Genomic DNA, 22,372 nt, shown 5'->3' with positions numbered 1-22,372 from the left:
AGTCCTTGGCCTCCGCGCGACCAAGCGACGTGAAAAAGTAGTTGTTAAGCGGCACAGACCGGTTGCAGAGCTGGAGCCACCGGGTGAACCACCCGTACTCCTCCGGCTCCAGGTATATTTGCACGGTCCCAAATTTACAGATGGTTTTGTGGTCCATGACCTGCAACAGACAGAGATGACAGAAAACAGAGAGAGCAGTCAATTGATAAAGCCATGAAAACAAAATTTAACCTGATTTTGAAAGTGATCACATTATGAAAGGGTTTGAAATTAAACTGAAATTTACACTGATGAGGTAGCCACTGTCAGGGTTCCCCACAGCCTCCTTGACCTCAGACACCTGCATGCGGGTGAGGACCCCCGCCCTGTGTCCGTAGATGCTACATAAATATGCAGCTGAGTACCCGAAAAACCGGTACCTGGTTTTTGGGTCTTTCGGGGGGGACCTGTTCGATGTCATTTGAAATGAGAGTTAAAGAGAGAAGAGAATAATGAATAATGATATGTATCAGAAAAGTACAGTCTGTCTGTGTCTGTAGCCCATTCTAACACCTCTTCCTTTTGGGCGACTTTTTGGATTTGAAAAAGCAACCCAAATAGGAAGAGGTGTCTGAATAGGCTACCTTTTAACTATGGAAAAAGTAGCCCAAAAAAGGAATACGTCAAAATGGGCTACCCTTTAACTATGAAAGGTATCCCAAAAGCCCGAAATGAATAATAACACATTCAACTTCATTAAATTAAATAACTTGCACATAACACCCTGGCAACCTGGAAAGGAGGTAAGTTGTGGTTTGGGGCACTTTGGTTTGCCTGTGTATCCAGAGGCTCTAAGATCACACAGGCAGTAAGCCTCCACGCCACGTCATGGCAGTACCCATGCGGAGGTTTTTTTTTTTTTTTTTTTTTCATAAATATCAACAATGGATAATCGACAATATGAAGAATTATAGGAGAATTTTGAACAATATGAACAATTTTAAATAATTTTGAACAATGGGAACATTCATCAACCAACTTGGAACTTTGTACAACTGAAAAAAAAAAAAAAAAAAAAAACACAAAACACACACTAAACACAAACTAAATCTTTTTCAGCATGACCAGGGCCCTCCTCGCCTTGGTCATCTTTCTGGGTGAGAGGCCGACCTTTTCTTTCACCTTTTGGGCCAGTGCTTGTGCAGTGACCCTGGGCTTCTTTGGCGTTGAGACCTTCGGAAAAGAGGACAGGTATACAATGAGCTCAGTGAATTTGGACTGTTGTGTGATAGTGATTACATGGTTTTCACTTACTCTGCCCTCAGCAGCGGAGGTGGAGGCTGCAGCGGAGGGCGCAGATGAGGAGGAGGCAACCGAGGGGGAGGAGGCCGCAGCGGAGGAGGGACCTCCCTCTTCTTCCCTCAGTGAGAGCCAAATGAACATGTTTCTTATTTCTTTGGCCCTCTGTACCGTTTTGTGGAGGGCATAAAACCTCTCCTGGGTCTCTTGGCTGTGGCACATGAACTGTGAAAGGTTTTTCCACATTTCGTCATCGTTTTGTTCAAAATTCTACAAAAGACAAATTCATGCTTGGGTGAGTATGGATTAAATTTACCCCGTGAAAATCAAACGTCAGGTCTCTGTCATACTCACATATGTGGATGCGGCCGTCCTGAGATCAAGGAGGCTGGGGGAGCCTGGGAGGCCCATCTCGGACCACGCCCTGCGCACATACCTCACCAAGTCTTTTGCTTCGGCGCGGCCAAGGGAGGTAAAAAAGTAATTGTTTAATGCGACAGTGTGGTTTCGGAGTCGGAGACATCGGGTGAACCACCCATACTCTTCGGGCTCCAGGTAGATTTGGGCAGTTCCATACTTTCATACGGTTTTGTGGTCCATGACCTGCAACAGACAGAGATGACAGAAAACAGAGAGAGCAGTCAATTGGATAAAGCTGTGGAAACAAAATTTAAGCTGATTACACTATGAAAGGGTTTGAATTTAAACTGAAATTTACATTGATGAGGTAGCCAGTTTCCGGGTTCCCCACAGCCTCCCTGACCTCAGACACTCTCATACGGGTGAGGACCCCCGCCCTGTGTCCGTAAATGCTGCAAATGTACGCAGCAAGGTACCCAAAGAAAAGGTACCGATCTTTGGATCCTTGGGGCGGGCCTGTTCGATGTCATCTGAAATGAGAGTTAAAGAGAGAAGAGAATAATGAATAATGATGTATATCAGAAAAGTACTGTGTGTGTGTGTGTGTGTGTGTGTGGGAGAGAGAGAGATAAAGAGAAAGAGAGAGGCAGGCCTGGCATTTGGCCAGGTCTGCTTTTGCCACCAGTCTTTGCCCCTTTTGTTGTTTAACCATGAACTGGTGGCCCAGTACGGTGCGGCCCAGGTCTTTGTAGAGCTTTTTTAGCTCCTTGAATATCATAGTCACTTTCTCTGGGGCACCCTCGAATACTTCGGTTGTATGTCCCACACATACTCGACAAACGATATGGCCTGGCCCACATACAATATAATGGTTGTTGGGGCCAGACCAAATGATCGTAGCAGAGCAGGGTAGCTGTGGAAAGACCAGTCTGGATTTAGTCTCTGTCATTCATTTGTTTTCAGTGCTTACTAAGGTTACGTCTTTCAAAGTTCACTACTTATGACTTCACCAGAAGAGGGTTATCTAGGAACTCCCAGGTCCAGTACTTTATCGAAGACCACCCGAGCATCATGTATTTGATAAATACTTTGGCTCGGGTGGTCTTCGAGGTCGCATTCTCCTTCATTTTGTTCGTGCCTTCGGGGCACGAAACAAAATCAGCATACTTGTCAGTGTATTTGTCTGTAAAAATGAAACACGTGATGATGAATGTAGCATGAAAACACTCCACACACCTGCACAAATATAGAATGTATAATTTCTTACCAATTGAGGTGCCAAAGCATATATTCCTGAGGTTGGAGGCCTTGCTTTTTCCAGCAAAATACGGCTTCAGGGCAGTGTGAATTGTTCTCAGTTGAGGACTGAGCCGTTCTGTTTCCTCCTAAGAAAAAAAACAATACAAAACAAAATTAACATGACCACACGCTCTCCTTGGTTCAAACCCTGGTAAAGATTTGTGAAATTATTGATGAACTAAACACTCACCTCACTGGTGCTCTGCTCCTGTCTGGAAGCAGCAGCAGCAGGAGGCATGGAAGAAGAGGTCTTCCTCTTCTGAGACACTGGTGGCTGCTGCTCGGCCTCTTCCTCCTGCTCCTCCTCCTCGTCACCACTGTCATGGGCAGAGGTGAATAACGCTCCCTCCTGCTGCTGCTGCTGCTGCTGCTGCTGCTGCTGCTGCTCCTCAGGGTTATGGGCGGAGGAGGATGAGGTTCCCTCCTCCTGCGGCTGCTGCTGCTGCTCCTCAGGGCTATGGGCGGAGGGGGATGAGGCTCCCTCTTCCTGCGGCTGCTGCTCCTCCTCCTCAGGGCTATGGGTGGAAGGGGATGAGGCTCCCTCCTGCTGCTGCTGCTGCTGCTGCTGCTGCTCTTCCTCCTGCTCCTCCTCCTCCATTGATGAGCTCTCAGAGGAGGAGGCTCCCGCCTGCTGCTGCTGCTCCTCTTGCTCCTCCTGTTCCTCCTCCTCCTCCTTTGAGCTGTCGGAGGAGGTGGATGAGGCTCCCCCCTGCTGCCGCTGCCGCTTCTGCTTAGTCAGGAGGAGGAAAGACAGGATAGATAGATAGCTTTTATTGTCCAGTGTGCCATGCCATGACAACAACCAGCAAGAGAAAACAGGACTGCAAATTAATGATGATGTACTCATTTTTCATTTACTCACATTGAGGTCAGCAATGATCTTGCACAGGTCCCGCACCTCCCGCTCCAATTCGGTCACCTGGCGGCAATTGTTCCTGCAGGAGGCATTTTGGCAGAGGTTTTGCCCCTGCCTGGGCTCTTCCTCTGAATCCTCCTGCAGGTCCAGTGTGCCTATCATAGGTGGGGTGGGGTTTGAGGCCCTCAGGGCGGCCAACTGCCTCATGGCAGAAGCCCGTTTGAGGGCCTTTATTTTTTTACTCACCCTTCCTCTGGTGACATCTTGGAGGCGCCTAATGTGCTTCTCCAAGTGTAAAATGTGTGGGGAGCACAGGGGGAAAGGGCATGGCCCAGCATCAACTGTGATCCGGCCAGTCGCCAGATTGTTGAGGATGCTCCTTTCTTTTAGGTTTAGAAGCCCGTGGCTCTGCCGGAGGTGCTTGGAAAGGGCTCTCAGCTCATGTCCACAAATGGGGCATTCCCCAGAGACCTTGGTTTTGGTCATCTATAAAAGTAAAGAAAGGAAAAATCATTCTGTGATGAGGGAACTTTCTCTGTCAGCTGCAACATCCCTCAGCAAGTGCATAAGTAAAAAGGAAAGGAAATTAAGAAAAAAATTACTGAAAAAGGAATTAAGAAAACAATATGAATAAAAGGGATTTAAGAAAATACTGTAGCGGGGCGTTGGTGGCTTAGTGGTAGAGCAGGCATCCCATGTACAAGGCTGTTGCTGCAGCGGCCCTTTGCTGCATGTCATCTCCTCCCCCCCCCCCCCCCCCCCCCCCCTCACGCTTACCTGTCCTGTCCATTAAAGGCAAAATGGCCAAAAAAAAAAAAAAAAAAGAAAATACTGCCACACACGGCTGCACTGCCTTTCACTCTTTCTTTCACCTTCACATGGCCGCCCCATGAGAGAAAGAGTGAAGGGCAGTCCTGGCAGACCTGAGTTTCTGTTTGCTTATTTAGTTCAAAAGATGAGACATGAAGCAAAGTTTTAATCTTGTGTTTGCTTTCTACCCATCACTAGAATAAGTTAACCTCCTCCTTTACATCACTGTAACCTTAACTTGACCCATGCACTGCTGCTCTCTCCTCCAGCGCGCTCCACACTCACTGGTGGCCCAGCACCGTGCGGCCAATGTCCCGGTATAATTTCTTGAGTTCCTTGAATACGATGGTGATCCTTTGCAGGGACACCCTGGAATACTTGGGCAGGATTTTGGATCTTGATGCTTTAAATTGGCTGCTTCTCCTCCTAGAAAAACAGAACAAAACAAAACAAAACAAAAACAAAACATCATTAACACCACTACTACATGACTACATATCCTCATTGGTTCTACACTTGGTAAAGATTTGTAAAATTATTGATGAACTAATCCATCTCACTCACCTCATCGGTGCTCTCCTCCGACTCCTCTGCAGCCGCAGAAGCAGCAGGTGCAGAGGAAGAAGAAGACTGTTACGGCTGTGTATGTGTTCCTTGCTGTTGTCCCTTTTCCCTCCTTGTAGATCTGCCCAGGTGTGCTGCATTACCTAAAGAGGTGCAGCACACCTGGCGTGGAGGAGGTGCTTAAGAGCTCCTGTGCCAGCAGCAGAGGAGAGAGGCTCTGGTGTGGGGACTGCTGGTTCTGGTGCCTCTCACCGAGGGATTTTTGTTGTCTTGTTTGCCTGTTTTAACTCTAATAAATCCCATGGATTTGAGTGTTTTAAAGGTGTTCATGTGGTTATTATTGGGTCTGTGATGGAGTTTTGTTAGCCCCGTAGGGCCGCTTAAGGGTGGGGCGTAACAAATGGGGGCTCGTCCGGGATTTGAACATCCATGAGGTGATGTAAATGTGAGGTTTTTGTGTGTATCTCGTGTAAAGGTATTCTCTTTTGTTAAATCATTTGTGGTTGTTGCTCTGTGTTGAGTTGAAACTTTAGTTTTAAGCACCCTGACTAGGTAGTCACCGGGCAGGTAAGATCTTGCCACTTTGTTGTTTTGCCTTTTTTATTTTTGGTGGTAATCCTGAGTGGGGGCACGCTTCAGTATATTACAGTTGGCTATTTCTATGGTCTTCCGCGATGCACTGAGTTCAGCGTTTAAAGCCGCCTCGAGCTCGGCAGGCCACTGAAGACTAGCTAGGTTAGGTAGCTGTCTTGGTAGGTACGTCAGGGTTGGGGTGCCCCAACAACTTGTTTCCCAGTTTTTGGCACTTTACAGAGCAACTTGATTGTGATTTTGTTTTGCTTGAGATGATTAGTTTGTTTGGTCACGGTTTTGTGTAGCTGTGCTAAATACTTGTGTGCAGTAAGTTGTGGTTTATGACCGTTAGGGTGGTGGTCACTGTACTCCACATTTGGTGGGTCACTTGTGGGTTGCTGCTTAGGTGTAAGTTGGCAACATTTGTGTAGTGGTTGACTACATTGTGACCATTTTGTTCTGTGGTTGTTGCAGTCCACTTTTTGGTATGGCATGGAGGAGGTGCTTAAAAGCTCCTGTGCCAGCAGCAGAGGAGAGAGGCTGCTGGCACAGGAGGCCTAAGGGTGGGGCATAACAAAGACACTGATCTCTTCTTCTGAGGTGGCTGAACTGACAGCCGCTTCTTACTCTTTATCTCCCTGGCAGCCTTGTTCTCGCTCGTGGTTGCCTGGGTAGAGAGAAAAACAATAAGAAGACATGTTTAAGTTACATACTTTGGCCTTGGGCAAAATGATTATGGCACTGTATTACACTAATCAATTATCTTCTCACCACAGCGGGGGAGGCCATGCTGAAAGGCAGCTTCTTTTTGGCCGCAGCTGACCCTCTGCTGCGGCTGCTCCGTCTGCTTGGGCTGCTGCTGCTGCTGCTCGGGCTGCTGCTGTTGTGACAGCGGTGGCGGCTGCTGCTGTTGCTCGGGCTGCTGCTGTTGCGGCGGCTGCTCCTCATCCGAGGACACAATCAGGTGGACCTCACTCTGGGGCTCTTGCTGGTGGTTCTCCTCTTCGGAAGAAGAGGAGGAAGAGGTGAGAGAGCCAGACGAGGATGAGCCATCTGGCTCCTGTTGTTGCCACTGCTGCGGCAGGGGCTGCTGGTCATCATCAGAGCTCTCGACCTGGAGTGGAGGGGGCTGGGGCCCGGGCTGTCCCTGCAACTGCTTCTGCAGAGGAAGAAACAAACAGCAAGAGAAAACAGGACTGCAAATTAATGACAATGTAATGATTGAGTTATATAAAGAAACTGAGTATGGATAGAATGTATATTTGCTATGTATTTTTCATTCACTCACGTTGAGGTCACCAATGATCTTGCGGTGTTGCAGAACCTCCAGATCTAATTCTCGGACCCTCTGGCGAGCGTGAACACATGTCCTGTTCTGGCAGAGAGATGTCCCCTCCTCCGGGTCCTCCAACTCATCTGCCAGATCCAGGGTGCTCACCATCGGTGGATCTGGATTGGTGGCCCTCAACTCTGCAAGGAGGGCAATGGCGGCACTCCTTTAAAGGTCCCTTATCTCCCGTTTCAGCCGTGCCGCAGTACACTCCTTGTGGCCCTTCAAATGTTTCTCCAGGTTGAGAAGGTAAGGGGCACACAGTGGGAGGGGGCAGGGTCCTGGGGGCACTGGCTTTCGGCGGTGGCCAGGTGGTTTAAAATGGCCCTTTCTTTATGATTTTCCAGGTTGTGGCCCTCTCTTAGGTGCTTGGCTACCATATTTAATACGTTTCCACATATGGGGCATTGTCATCTGTAAAACATTAAAAAATTAAAAATCGGAATATTTTCAGCAAACACTGCATAATACACTCACATTTACTCACTGTAAACATTGTTATATCACAATCACAATTTTATCACAATTTGCCTCACAGGGCTTTACAGCATACAACATCCCTCTGTCCTTTGGACCCTCACAAAAAACCCCTTTAATGGGGAAAAAAATGGTAGAAACCTCAGGAAGAGCAACTGAGGAGGGATCCCTCTTCCAGGACGGACAGACGTGCAATAGATGTCGTACAGAACAGATCAGCATAATAAATTAACAGTAATCCGTATGACACAATGAGACAGAGAGAGAGAGAGAGAGAGAGATAGAGAGATGCAGGACAGAAGGTAATGACAGTAGCTTACAACAACATTATTGAAAGTAATAATATTATAGTTATAGTTCTGGCAACTGTGGTACAATATGTTGAAAGTATATATTAATATCTGGCAGTATACATGTGTGATAATAATCATATGTGTATAATAACAGTAGAAGTATGACTAATGATGGCAGCAGCAGCAGGAGGCATCTGGCAGGACCACGGCAGCAGCACAACCACACACGTCACACTATCCAGGCACCGCTGCAATATGAGTTAACCTGAGAGACAGTGGAGCACAAAGGCTCCGGAGAAGAAGCCGAGTTAGTAAGATGCAGTAATACAGTTGCAATCAAAATTATTCAACCCCCATTGCATATTAGGCTTATTGGCAAAATGTACAATTTTTCAGCTGTTTGCAATAAACAAAGTAGATAAGAACAGTTAAAATAGTTTAATAAAACTAATATTACCATGGTTTTTATCCAAATTCAACACAAAATGCTACTTTTAATGACTACTGCAGTCTCAAAATTATTCAACCCCCTGTCTCAAGCACACCTGATGCAACTAATCACAATTATTCAACCCCCTGTTTCAAGCACACCTGGTGCAACTAATCAAGGGCTTCATTAGTTCAGGTGTGCTTGAGACAGAACACATAAATACCTGGACTGGCTAGGGGTTTGTTGAGAGTGACGTTTGATTGCATGTTAGAAATATGGCTAAGTCAAAAGAATTGTACAAAAAGTTCAGAGAAGAAATCATTGCCTTGCACAAACAAGGATAAGGATACAAAACGATAGCAAAAGCTCTGAATGTTCCTAGAGATACAGTTGGAAGCATAGTTCGCAAGTTCAAAGTTAAAGGAACAGTGGCTACACTACCTGGACGTGGCAGAAAGAGTAAACTATCAGTGGCTGCCACCAGATTCCTGAGGAGGCAAGTGTTCAAAAACCCTCGAGTGACTGCAAAACACCTGCAGCAAGACTTGGTGGCAGCAGGCACTGAGGTTTCAGTTTGTACAATAAGGCGCATACTAAACACCGAAGGGCTCCATGCCCGGACTCCAAGACGTACACCGCTACTGACCCAAAAGCACAAGAGAAGTCGGCTCCAATATGCTCAAAACCATATAAATAAGCCACAGAAGTTTTGGAATTCTGTTCTGTGGAGTGATGAAACAAAACTGGAACTCTTCGGGCCTATGGAACAGCGATATGTCTGGAGGAAGAAGAATGAAGCATATGCTGAAAAGAACACCCTGCCCACAGTGAAGCACGGCGGTGGCTCAGTGATGCTCTGGGGCTGCTTTGCTGCCTGTGGCACTGGAAACCTGCAGCGTGTGGAGGGCGCGATGGATTCAGTCAAGTATCAGGAAATCTTAGGTAAAAACGTCGTGCCGTCTGTGAGGAAGCTGAAGCTTGGGCGTCATTGGACCTTCCAACAGGATAATGATCCCAAGCATACCTCAAAGTCCACCAAGGCTTGGTTTCAGAAGAGTAAATGGAAGATTCTAGAGTGGCCGTCACAGTCGCCTGACTTGAACCCCATAGAAAATCTCTGGTGGGATTTGAAGAAGGCGGTTGCAAAACGCACACCCAAGAATATTACTGAACTGGAGGCCATTGCCCATGAGGAATGGGCTAAGATTCCTCAGGAACGTTGTCTGAAGCTGGTGTCTGGCTATGCATCACGTTTGCAGCAGGTCATAACAGCAAAAGGGTGCTCTACTAAGTACTGAAGATGCTTGTCATGAAGGGATTGAATAATTTTGAGACTGCAGTAGTCATTAAAAGTAGCATTTTGCGTTGAATTTGGATCAAAACCCTTGTAATATTAGTTTCATTGAACTACTTAAACAGTTCTTGTGTAATTTGTTTACTGCAAACAGCTGAGAAATTGTATATTTTGCCAATAAGCCTAATATGCAATGGGAGTTGAATAAATTTGATTGCAACTGTAGGATACGAGAGAGAGAGAGAGAGAGAGAGAGAGAGAGAGAGAGAAGGTGCCCGGTGTATTATAGGGGGGTCCTCCGGCAGACTAGGCCTAAGTCAGCCTAACTAGGGGCTGGTACAGGGCAAGCCTGAGCCAGCCCTAACTATAAGCTTTATCAAAGAGGAAAGTCTTAAGTCTAGTCTTAAATGTGGAGACGGTGTCTGCCTCCCGGACCGTAACAGGAAGATGATTCCACAGGAGAGGAGCCTGATAGCTGAAGGCTCTGGCTCCTGATCTACTTTTGGAGACTTTAGGGACCACGAGTAACCCTGCGTTCTCAGAGCGCAGTGTTCTGGTGGGATAATATGGCACTATGAGCTCACTAAGATATGACGGAGCTTGACCATTTAGAGCTTTATAAGTTAACAGTAGAATTTTAAATTCAATTCTGGATTTTACAGGGAGCCAGTGCAGAGAAACTAAAACAGGAGAAATATGATCTCGTTTCTTAGTTCCTGTTAGTACCCGTGCTGCTGCATTCTGAATTAGCTGGAGAGTTTTTAAGGACTTACTAGAGCTACCTGATAATAGAGTGTTACAGTAATCCAACCTAGAGGTAACAAAAGCGTGGACCAATTTTTCTGCACCTTTTTGGGTCAGGATAGGCCTAATTTTTGCAATATTACGCAGATGAAAAAATGCATGCTATTTTAAACATAATAAATTACTCTCTTGAGACGGGTGTCTTCCCTGCTGCCTTCAAAACGGCAGTGGTAAAGCCCCTTCTGACGAAGGGTAATTTAGATCCCAACATTCTTAGAAAGCTTTCACTTGACGCCTTTTCACTGTATGAGCATAAAAGAGTGTATTTTGGGCTGTTTTATGTTCATTCTGGTGTGTTTTTGTGCATTTTGGTGAAAATATGAACTTATATGTTTTATAGTCAGTTTTGATGCATTTCTTTGGAACTCAACGTTTTTCAACTGTATATGCATAGAGGTGTGTGTGTGATGTTATCTTCTGTTAATTATGGTGTGTTTTGAAGCATTTTTGCCAAAATATGACCTATTAAAGATGCGTGCGGGAGTGTGACGGTCTTCAAGAGGTCTAATTAAGTTGCAAAAGACCTTTAGAAAGCTTTCACTCGACGCCTTTTCACTGTATGAGCATAGAAGAGTGTATTTTGGGCTGTTTTATGTTCATTCTGGTGTGTTTATGTGCATTTTGGTGATTCTTTCTTCATGATCAGGTCATCATAAGCAGCAGCAGCGGCAGCGACACCAGCGGTGGTGCTGATGCTGAGGAGGAGGAGGCTGCAGCTCCTTTGGTTAGATTATACTAGAATGAAATGTAAGGTTTGATTTATTTTTCAATGCTTACACATTTAATGCAAACATGCTTTATCATTCTTTCTTCATGATCAGGTTAGCAGCAATGCTGCGGAGGAGGAGAGTGAGCAGGAGAAGGAGGAGGAGAAGGAGGAGGAGCAGAGGATGGAGGAGAGCGAGGAGGAGAAGGAGGAGGAACAGAGGGAGATGGAAGAGAAGAAGGTAAGAAGAGAAAAATAAATATATAACAATCAAGTATTTCACAAAAGTTTGTGTTGCAGCTTTCTGTTCCTATGTTCTCTAACTCCTTCTTCCGCACCTAAGAAGAGCACATCTGGTCCTTCAGCACCCACCAAGAAGGCCAAAAAGAGCAAGAGCTTGCCGGCTCCTTCAGCTCCTTCGTCGAGCAAGAAGCCCAAAAAGAGCTTGTCTGCAGCCTCGGGAGAGGAGGAGGAAGAGTCCGATGTGAGTGAAATCATGTTTTTCAGTGTATCCCATCTTGTGGGCCCCGGGCCCCAAATCCACTGCAAAGCAATTGCCATTGGGCCATTTAAGTCTTCTTTGAAAATCAATATTATTTTGTATTAACTGGTAATAATGACATGCCATGTTGCACATTTTCTGTTACAGGAAGACAAGGAGGCGATGAAGAAGGGTCTTTCAGCCATTGTCGCTGAAATACTGGAGGGGAAAGAGGACGACTGCGAGGAAGCCATCAGTGAAGATGTGAGTGAGACTAGAGAGCAGAAATGTTGAATGAAGCTAAATTATATTTACTAACAAAGCTAAACAACACATTTTACATTTCTCTCCTGTGATTTGTTCTGTAACAGGAGGATGCACCCACCATTATCCAAGAGACGTCGAGCCTGTATAAGGTGTTAGCTCCAATCTTTGGAGGCTGCTCAAAGGCCTCCAAGATGAGAAAGCTCTCCTTCCCTCCCTCCATCGGTGAGAAACAACACATTTTCTATGTGTGCAGGTGTGTGGAGGGGTGTCATGCTATGTTCATCACATCTTTGTTCTATCTTTACAGAAACGTACATGGACGAATACAGATTTGTCCTGGTGCCTGAGGGAACATCAAAAATCCGTCAGAACGCCATATCAAAGGCATCCAGGGCAAAGGCATTCGTCAAGTACATGATGATTGGATGGAAAGACATCACCTGCTGGACGTGGGAGTTTATCGCCAACGTACAGCTGATAAAAGTGTAAGTATTGAACTCTGAAAGCAGTAGCAGAGTAATGTAATTACAAGACTTATAGAAACTAAATCCAAACTGCTCTTTCCACAGATACCCTTCCTTTTTGAGGAAATTTGGTCTGGCGCCCTCCACTTTACATCGGCCATGCACTGGGCTTCATCGAATATATGACAGACACTCCCCCCCACCACTGCCGGGTCCACAAAGGGAAGCTGCGGCAAATACACAGGGAGCTGAAGAAGGTGTTGAGGCTGGTGGGGCGGACGGAAACTGAGTCACCAGTCCGCTGTCAAGCAGGCAAAGCAGTTGCGGCTGGTGACCCGGAACTTGCTCACGACCTGCCAGTCCCTCCCTAGAGCTAAGACGCCCAGCTCCTGGGTAAACTCATACTCATCCTTTGTTTCCTATTCAAAATCATTTGAATATTCTCATCTCTCTGTCTCTCTCTCTCCCTCTCTCTCCCTCTCTGTCTGTCTGTCTGTCTCTCTCTCTCTCTCTCTCTCTCTCTCTCTCCCCCTCCCCCCCCTCTCTCTCTCTCTCTCTACCTCTCTCTCTCTCTCTCTCACACTCTCACACACACACACACACACACACACACACTGCTCTTTTCATTTACATAATTATGCAGATATAATGTAACCTCTCTATTCTCTCTCATTTCAGACGACATTGAGAGAAGACGACAGTGGCAACAAACAGTTATTTCTTCAGCTCATTTGGATGTGGACAAGCAAAAGACATGGTCCGATATGTCCGAAGGGCGTGGGTGGAGATGGGTCTTCCGGGCAGTCCATCCCTCCTGGACATAAGAAGTGCTGTAGCCACATATGTGGGTATTGGCCGCACATGTGAGTATCACAGTATCCGTACACTAGATTTCCACCTAGTCAATGTAATCAATACTGAGCCAATTTTGATCTTCTCTTTTTAGAACTTTGAGCAGAACACCGCTGAGGCCAGGGCAGAAGTGGCCAAGTTTATGTGTCACTCAGTGGCGACCCAGGAAAGGTTCTACGCCCTTCACAATACTGTGGCCCTGGCAAGCAGAATGAGGCAACTTTTTGTGTGGACAGCCCTGGATGACCAGAAGCCAGTGGCAGATCCCCCCCCACATCCTCAGCTCCATGCACGTCCTCAGCTCCCGCCACGTTGGTAGGTCCAAACCTTATAATCACAATCACAACACAGTGAATTTTCAATGATTCTGAGCCCTGTGCTTACCTGCTCTTGTTCTTACAGCCATCTCCCAAGAAGAGTCTGACTGTAGTGATGGCGGACAGAATTAAAAAGAGGATGCTGAACCCGGCCAAGGGCTCGCCTGCCAAGCCGAGGACCTCGTTCGGCAAAAAAATAATGGCGCAGGTCGTGTTGAAAGACCTCTTCAAGGAATAGTGGGCCATCAGCACGGAATAGTTGTAGTTTAGTTTAGTAATTTAGTTTAGTAGTTTCAGTTAGTTTAGTTAGTTTTAAGTAGTAGTATTTGTGTTTGTAGGAAATAGTTGTTAGTAGTTAGAGTTCTGTAAATTTTGTAAATTGTGTGATGTTTGTAAATATGTTTAATCAGAGTAGTTCTGTAAATAGTTCTGTAAATTTTGTAAATTGTGTGATGTTTGTTGTTGTTTGTTGATGTTAATAAATTTGTTGTTAATTAAACATTTGAACCTCCACATGGGCACTGCCTTGATGTGGCGTGGGGGCTTACAGCCCCAGCGATCTCTTTGCGTCTGGGCATATTCAGAAGCAAAAAGATCACACAGACTAACCAAAGTGCCCCCAAAACATATCTTCTTTACAGGTTACCAGAGGACCGCACCTGACGTGGTTACCAGAGGCGGTGGATCAGCGCTCGATATGGTAGGTGGGTATGTTTATTTCATTTTAAAACTTCAATGTCTTCTTCAGATTGGGCCACTAATTCAATAAGAATAGTGTCCCATTTTGACTTCATCAGTTTTGGAGGGGTTTGGGGGCAAAGTGTCCCAAATTGAAAAAAAAAAGTGTCTGTTGGACCACTTTTCTCATTGAAAGAGTGTCCCAATTTGGAGAAGTCAACTTGCTGTATTTGGACTTGACATGGGGCAGATTTGATGGAGTGAGAATGGGACACTCTTGTCATTGTAAAAGTGTAATGGCTCATAATGTAATAACGCTTCATAATGTAATAACAGAAATGTAATAAAAATTCATAATGTAATAATCGGCTCATAATGTAACAAAATCATGAGCGTATAAGGTAATGACAGCTTTGTGCATAATGTAATAATGTAATAACCTATTAAATTATGAGTCTTACTGGCGTCGCTCATAATGTAATAACAGCTTATAATGTAGTAACAGCTCATAATGTAATAACAGTTCATAATGTAATAACGGCTCATATTGTAATAACAGCTCATAATGTAATAACAGTTCATAATGTAGTAACAGCTCATAATGTAATAACAGTTCATAATGTAGTAACAGCTCATAATGTAGTAACAGCTCATAATGTAATAACAGTTCATAATGTAATTATGGCTCATATTGTGAGAAAAAGTGTTGCATTATCATAGTTTTTACATCATAAAGGTGCAAATAAAGCAAACGACATGGGTTTCAGTGCATAGTTAACTAAATTAGTGAAACCAAGAATTATTTAATCATAATTGCATTCTCACATTTTATTATGTAAGATGTATAAAGTTGAGCCACTAGAAGAACCTTGTTAAGCCTTGATCTGAGTGAACACTGGCACAGTCACTGACAAATGGAGCCCCCTGGACTTGATTTTTGTTGGCAACTATGATTTATGGTTATGTATTATTTATGCATATTGTTTAGATACATTTATTTGGACTTCTGTTTTTACTTGGGTGTCCTGACAGGCTGTGTTTACATTTTAAGAACTTTTGAGCTGGTCCATTGTTATTACATGGTTCTAAAACGCTCTTCTCATTCTTGCACAAGTTAAAAGAAAAAGTAAATTGAATAAATATGTTACGCTGCTATCATGTATTTAACGTAAGTAGTAGGAAAACAATGCTTATTAAAAGTCTTACTTAAATTGGCATTAAGACCAACAATAAAATAACAGCAACATTTTGACTGGAAGGTCTTCACTAGGTTGTATGGAAGGAGAGAGTGTTCACTCGTGTTATTTGAAAAGACCAATCTTAAATGTGTTTTTATTGTAGACGTTATTGTGTCCTGCATTTATTGTAGCAATAGTAAACAAAGGAAATGCCATTTTAAAGTACATGAACTGCAGTCCCCCTCCTTCTTCCCTAATCCACCCTCTTCTCCAGCCGGCTTTTGAGTTGGTTACGGTCGCGCCACCTATAAACAAATAGTCAAACACAAACACAGACCTCTGCCCTTAAGTGCACTCTCATTGTCAGTGTGTGCAGTTTTGACCTAAAAATGATGATAATGCAACACTTTTTCTCACAATATCAGCCATTATTACATTATGAGCTGTTATTACATTATGAGCTGTTATTACATTATGAGCCAATTAACACATTATCAACTTTTATTACATTTCTGTTATTACATTATGAAGCGTTATTACATTATGAGTTGCTACACTCTTCTCATTGAAAAAGTGTCCCAATTTGGAGAAGTCAACTTGCTGTATTTGAACTTGACACAGGCAGATTTGATGGAGTCAGAAGGGGACACTCTTGTCCTTGCAAAAGTGGCCCAATTTTACCCCAGGAGCCAGGGGCTACAACCAGAGTGCTTTACCCACACTTGAGAGCCCCACACTGGGCTAAGACAAGGACAGAGGGCCCCTGTGGGCTCCAGGAACCAGGGCCTACACCTAGAGTGCTTTACCTGAACAAAGTGCCCGAAAAGAGCAGGTGGAATTCGGACACTTTACCGATGGAGGACGTGACCCATAATTACTCTTTTTTTTTCGGTGTACCAGGACAACGGAGGACATCTTCATTTTGGGTCACGTGCTCCATAGGCAAAGTGTCTGAATTTCACCCGCTCTTTCTCAGACTCTTTGTCATATAGAGCAAGTGTCAGAATTTTACTACTTGTTTTTGGGACACTTGCTCGAGGTAACAAAGTGCCCGAAAAAGAGCAGGTGAATTTCGGACACTTGACCGATGGAGGACGTGACCCAAAATTACTCTTTTTTTCGGTGTACCAGGACCACGGTGAACATCTTCATTTTGGGTCACGTGCTCCATAGGCAAAGTGTCCGAATTTCACCCGCTCTTTCTCAGACACTTTGTCATATAGAGCAAGTGTCAGAATTTTACTTCTTGTTTTTGGGACACTTGCTCGAGGTTACAAAGTGCCCGAAAACGAGCAGGTGAAATTCGGACACTTTACCGATGGAAGACGTGACCCAAAATTACTCTTTTTTTTTTTCTGTGTACCAGGACCACGGTGGACATCTTCATTTTGGGTCACGTGCTCCATAGGCAAAGTGTCCCAATTTCACCTGCTCTTTCTCAGACACTTTGTCATATAGAGCAAGTGTCAGCATTTTACTTCTTCATTTTGGGTCAGGTGCTCCATAGGGTTAGCGTTTTTGGGGTCTATGTTGGGTCTTTTTATATGCTGTACTTATAAAGTGGGTATAAAATCCAACAACAACCTTTGAATTTTTCAGTGATTGTGTATTGCGTCCAATATTCCATCTTCTCCGTTGACCCAACTTGTAAAGATCCAACTTCTCTGTATGCAAATGACCACCAGATGGCACTATTATTCAGGTTTGTAGTAAATATTCAGGCTAAAAGCAGCAGGACATCTGGAAAAATGGGTGAATGTGTGAATGAGCAAGGTATAATATTTTCATCAGGGCAGATCTGACTATAATTTTTTTTTTTTTTTTCATGAAATGAATGAGTTACTTAGATTTATTCTTATGGTATGTGTCACTGTTTCAGCTGTAGTAGTATAAAATGGATTTTCCAGCACCTAGATGATATTTGTAGTAGTAAATATTCAGTAAATATTCGCAGTACAGAGCTCTGGTTTTAAGGCTCAGGTTAGATTTTTCTAAAGATTGGTGAATGTTTTATATCTGAGGATCCTCACAACTTTCAAGACAATATTAGATTTATGTTGTCCTTATTCTGATATTAATCTCATCTGTCCAAACATGAGTTTAACTATCTACTAAATATCATGTAATATTTATATATCTAAGGTCATGTTGGGTGGAGATAAAACTGTAATAATTAGCTGTTATATCATGTTATTGTAGCAATGTAATACAATAATTAGCTTTTTGTTTTCTTTAACATTTCTACTCTATTCATTTTAAACGTTATTGCTACATATATATGTAGTACAATATATATACATATTCGTTCTGAAAGTTATAAAATATTTAAGCCACTAAAATATTTTGTGTTTCAGATAGAGATGGAGAAGTTTTAGTGGTGCAATGTCATCACATTGGAGTGAAGATGATTTTACAGAATGATGGTGATGATGGTTTATTTTTTCAGATGAGGATGGAGACCTGGTGGCATTTTCCTCTGATGATGAACTGATGATGGGTCTGGCCTGTATGAAGAACGACACCTTCCGCCTCTTCATCAAAGGTACTAACAGGTTATCCACTCACCTGAAACTCACCCTCATGTTCATGGCTGTTTGAGTTAAACATGTCCAACATGTTCAGGATCATTAGACAGTAGTTTTTTTTATACCCACTGAATGAAAATACAGATTTATAATGAATCAAACAGAGAGATTCCTTTTTCATAAATCAAACAACCACAGATGAATTATAATTTCATTGTATTTTTCTGCCGAGTATTTGAATTTAAATTTCTCGCCTTTATTCTGAAAGTCAGATTATGGCTGAGTATTGGATGTACTGTGAAGAAAAAAAGGTTTAAGAATGAAAACTATCACTAAAAAACAAACAAAAAAAACTGATCCTATGAGAAGATATTTCATCAAAAAATAATTTAATTCTGTTTTTATAAATATTTCTGACGCCACATGAACATGTAACCTTTTGAAGTTTTTTTGTGATATTGTTTTAACAGTGACTGATGGTTCATATCAGATGATTATTAATAAGTACAAATTATAATAGTAATAATAATAAAGTAGATAATAAAGTTTTAAAACTGTTACAGAGAAGAAGGATAATGTGGAGATGGACAGAGGCAACAGTGAGGGTGGTGCCAGAGAGGGGTCAAAGGTCAGTTGTATGGTAAATAGCATAAGAAGTCATAAAAATGTCGTAGTTTAGTATACTCAGTTAAAAAACATAAAAATCTTCGAGTCTAAATTTAAATCACAAAATTTAAATGACACAACACCTTCTGGCCAAAACCTCTGACATCGGAGCTGCACTCGACACCATCCAGTATGCCAAACAGCCCTGGCCACACCAGCCCTGATGACTGTCCCTGACATCACCTATACTAAACCAATAGTGTAACCAGAGATCATTTATACTATTTCTTGCAATCTTGGATCAGTTAGCTGAATACTGTTGTCATTAATCAGTACTTTAACTCATTAACCAACACTAACTCATTGTTTGTACTTCTTTAGTATCGTCACTGACATTTTTCTGTTTTGTGTAAATTTGAACAATGAAAACATGAAGAACTGAACCGTCTGGATCTTTCCTAAACTCAAGTTTAAACTGATTAACAAACATCTGTGTCACTGATCTGTTCTAAAATCATCAGGTCAATAAACAAAACAATAAACTGACAGTTTCCTCTGATCTGCTCATTATTTTACATCACACAGAGATGAAACAGTTCACAGAAAATTAACCCAAAGGGGATTTTATTATTGAAATAGAAACTTGAACACATTCATATTTGAAAAAGCTATTTTACAGTCTTTTTTTACAAGAGACTAACCAATTAATTTCAGAACAGGTGGAGAGTTTCAGTCAGTGTTAAACTGTCCTGTTCGTTTTTCTTAGTGACCCAATAGTTAAAAACTAAATAAACAGTTTTACCTCCCAGGTGGTTTAAGATAGTGTGTAAGTGAGAAAAGTGGTTTATGTGCATGCCATAAAATAGTAATTAAAAATTGTTATTCTGTTGAAGCAAGACATCTATAGAATGCTTAAACAGTTTTTTGACCAACAGAAGGACAAGATTGCTGTGAAAGTCCCTCCTGGTGTAAGGGCACTCCAGTTTAACAAATATGAACACTACAGCTAGAGCTACATGAACTAGAATATATTTTTGATATTTTCTTATTTGTATTTGTTTTTCAGATGCAGCAGCCAAACAGGCAGCCGTTTCCTCATCCTCTGTGGTACATCAATGCATTTAGGGGTAACTATGGGAATAAATAGTGATAGGGGCCCTGCTTTTGTTGCAAAAATTACTCAGTCTTGCATCAATACTGGGGATCCAGTGGAGATTGCATGTTCCCTATCACCCACAGAGCTCAGGTCAAGTGAAGAGAATGAATTCCACCATCAAAGGAAAGTTAACAAAGACTATGATGACAACAGGGCTAAAATGGCCTGATGCCCTGCCACTAGTGCTGTATGCTATTCGCAGCACGTCAAACTCCACAACGGGACTTAGCCCCCATGAAGTCTTGATGGGCAGAGCTATCACCATTGGAGTCAGTGCACCTCTGACCCCGCATCAAGTCACCCTATTATGGATGGATGATTACATGGTCATGTATGTCATGTAGAGATGTGCATCTGCTTACAACAAAATTCAAACAAACTTCTGTTGTCCTTTGTTTTTAAACACAGAATAGCAAGCCCTTGGCCAGGACCACTGCTGGCCTTCTGGCCAGGAGAAGACCAATGTAGGGGGTCCGGGCCCCAGCATGGAGGTCTTCAGACTCCCTGTGAAGGAGAGGTGGAGGTTGGAGCTGCAGAAGGGAGTGCTTGATGCTATGGATTAGGGTGCTGAAGCCAAACAGGACATTGTTGTCAGCTCACATGGTCACACAATTATTATCTTTGTCTTTAAAACTAATGGATGCTGATGGCATGGATAAGGGGGAAAAGGAGGGGCGGGAATGAGGACAATGGAAAGAGAATTTAAAAAATAAAAACTGGCCTTAAAAACATATAGTTTGGATTGTGTTTTTTTTATTATTACAGTAATCACAATTATAACTGTGGCTACTGTCATTCAACATTGTTTAAATATTCAAGTGCAATAATAATACTCTGCTTAGGGCCTATATGATAAATAAACATGTTGTTTACATGACCTATGCCTGACACTGGCAGTCATATCTTGCTCATGTCTTCAGAACAGTCATTTTTGAGAGGAGGAAGTTGAAATGTGTTTTCATGCCAGGGCCACTAGATGGCAGCAAGAGACTGCACATTAAGCCAGGATCAGTCACTGACACTTGATGAAAAGCCTCTAGGAAAAGACAAACACGTTAATGTGGCTTGATGTGATGGCAGCCTGCGCGCGCTTGCACGCATGCATTTACAGCTACTTTGCCTTTATTGACAGAGCTCACTGTTTGTGTGAGGTACAAACGGTTCTTCATGGTTCTTGATTTTTATGCTTTGGCACAACAGTGATGCAGTCAGGACCAACGCGCTTGCGCCGAGGTCTGTTGGCATCACTTTCTGCTACGTTTTATGTCCAGCAGCAGGTAGATCCTCCTTAGTAACGGCCATAGCAACCTAGATGTTACTGTGTACACGCTGTCACAGACTCACCACGCCAGCTGAGAGAGAGGAGAGACGCATCCAGTGAGGTCAAAGCTGAACAGGAATATCATTTCAAGACATTTTTTCCAGACATTTTTAGGGGCTTTTGCTAACACAGTTTTCATGTACTCTTGATAATGATAATAGAAAGTTCAGTGCTCACAAGCTTGAGCTGCTGAGATTTTAAACATTTTAAACCCAATCAGGATCCCATATGGGCAGAGGTTCTTCTAATTTTTTTGAAGTTAAGCTTTGTGTAACACTCAGACTCAAGTGTGCATATCACACTTTTGCAGTGTATATTACACTTTCACCTTTCATGTCTCTATTTTAAGAGAATACCTTCTTAATCCCTTGTGTTGTTTTTGTTCTTTTAAACAATTTTTCTGTGGTGTATGGTAGCTCTGCGCGAGCACCCTCAATTTTTTTGTACCCCCTGTACAATGACAATAAAGACTGTTCTATTCTATACTATGATATGTCCATCTAACAACAGGAAGTGAACTAAATGGGACCCCAAAATCATTTAAGACCACCATCTCAATATGAACAGCCTAAAACACCCAACATGTGGGCTTATCCTCCAGAATTCTAAAGCCCAATCTTCTACCACTTCTGCAAGTGGGGACTTCTCTTCAGGGGCCATGTAGGGGCCTCAGACCAGGCTGGCTTAATTCAACATCCCACACAGATCAACAGATACAATTTTGGAGCCACAAATCCACTTACATTGTGCTAAATAGCTACAGTTGCCTAACAATCATTGAAAGTCACCTACCCATTCGCTGAGGCCAATTTCTGCAGTATACATGAAGATCAGGCTTTGCAAGTGTTCGGCTGATACCTGTTCAGCCAAATCTTGGTGTGTAGACTAGCAGTGAGTCTTGCCATAAAGCTGACTGTTAGAATGACCATAGTGGCTGGATGATGCAGTAAGACAGCAGTCAAAAGGCAATTGTACGGTGCACCATATCATGGGTGTTATTCACCAAACCAGAAAAAAACCACATACAGCGGTACAGGCATGGCAGCATTTACACATGGGAGACCTGACCAGCAACAAGGACAGATGGAAACTGGCGCCTTTTATACCCTATCACTGGTGCACTTGATTGGATGCTCCCATTAACAGTTTTTTTTTTAACAAAATATATTATCTCATGGCTAATCACCACGGACAATATAACCAGCATACAATTACCATAATATTTACCATGACTGCTGTACTGCTATTTACCCCCCCCCCCCCCAGAATAAATACAAACCCACTACAATAAATATACATATACACACCAACTACCAAACCCCCCTCTTCCTATCCCATCACTTGGTCTCTCCCGGAACATTTAAGTTGGTGTTCGTACCCCTGGGGACTCTTTTGGCCGAACACCCTGGAGGAGACACAGGAAGGACAGGTAAGAATCTACACAAACAACTCA

The 22,372-nt window shown here is 43.2% G+C and overlaps 1 protein-coding gene across 5 annotated transcripts; it reads left to right on the top strand.

Annotated features, from left to right (window-relative positions):
* Positions 1-4,586: 4,586 nt before the first annotated feature.
* LOC117269413 (uncharacterized) lies at positions 4,587-20,606 on the top strand. Of its 5 annotated transcripts, none has more exons than XM_078165866.1 (16): positions 4,587-6,954; positions 7,062-7,319; positions 11,015-11,092; positions 11,190-11,315; positions 11,418-11,558; positions 11,724-11,819; positions 11,927-12,044; positions 12,130-12,307; positions 12,392-12,679; positions 12,965-13,149; positions 13,233-13,453; positions 13,541-13,663; positions 14,097-14,155; positions 17,758-17,853; positions 19,509-19,569; positions 20,007-20,606. In XM_078165866.1, exons 2-9 carry the CDS (start codon positions 7,299-7,301, stop codon positions 12,573-12,575), a joined length of 942 nt encoding a protein of 313 aa, XP_078021992.1. In that variant the 5' UTR covers positions 4,587-6,954; positions 7,062-7,298; the 3' UTR covers positions 12,576-12,679; positions 12,965-13,149; positions 13,233-13,453; positions 13,541-13,663; positions 14,097-14,155; positions 17,758-17,853; positions 19,509-19,569; positions 20,007-20,606. The 5 variants fall into 5 exon arrangements, with proteins under 5 accessions (XP_078021992.1, XP_078021991.1, XP_078021993.1 ...); XM_078165865.1 differs by having other exon boundaries at positions 14,097-14,159; positions 20,007-20,605; XM_078165867.1 differs by lacking the exons at positions 14,097-14,155; positions 17,758-17,853; positions 19,509-19,569; positions 20,007-20,606 and having other exon boundaries at positions 12,965-13,130; positions 13,541-13,966.
* Positions 20,607-22,372: the final 1,766 nt, after the last annotated feature.

Source organism: Epinephelus lanceolatus, chromosome 24, assembly GCF_041903045.1.
Source record: "Epinephelus lanceolatus isolate andai-2023 chromosome 24, ASM4190304v1, whole genome shotgun sequence".
NCBI lineage: Eukaryota > Metazoa > Chordata > Actinopteri > Perciformes > Serranidae > Epinephelus > Epinephelus lanceolatus.
This window is presented reverse-complemented; position numbering and strand designations above follow the sequence as displayed.

Bases quoted from the DNA above. Each gene is read 5' to 3' on its own strand.
- LOC117269413 (XM_078165866.1), top strand. From the start codon at position 7,299: ATGTTTCTCCAGGTTGAGAAG. The intron at 11,093-11,189 runs GTTAGATTATAC...CTTCATGATCAG, and splicing joins AGGAGGCTGCAGCTCCTTTG to GTTAGCAGCAATGCTGCGGA. The intron at 12,308-12,391 runs GTAAGTATTGAA...CTCTTTCCACAG, and splicing joins AACGTACAGCTGATAAAAGT to ATACCCTTCCTTTTTGAGGA.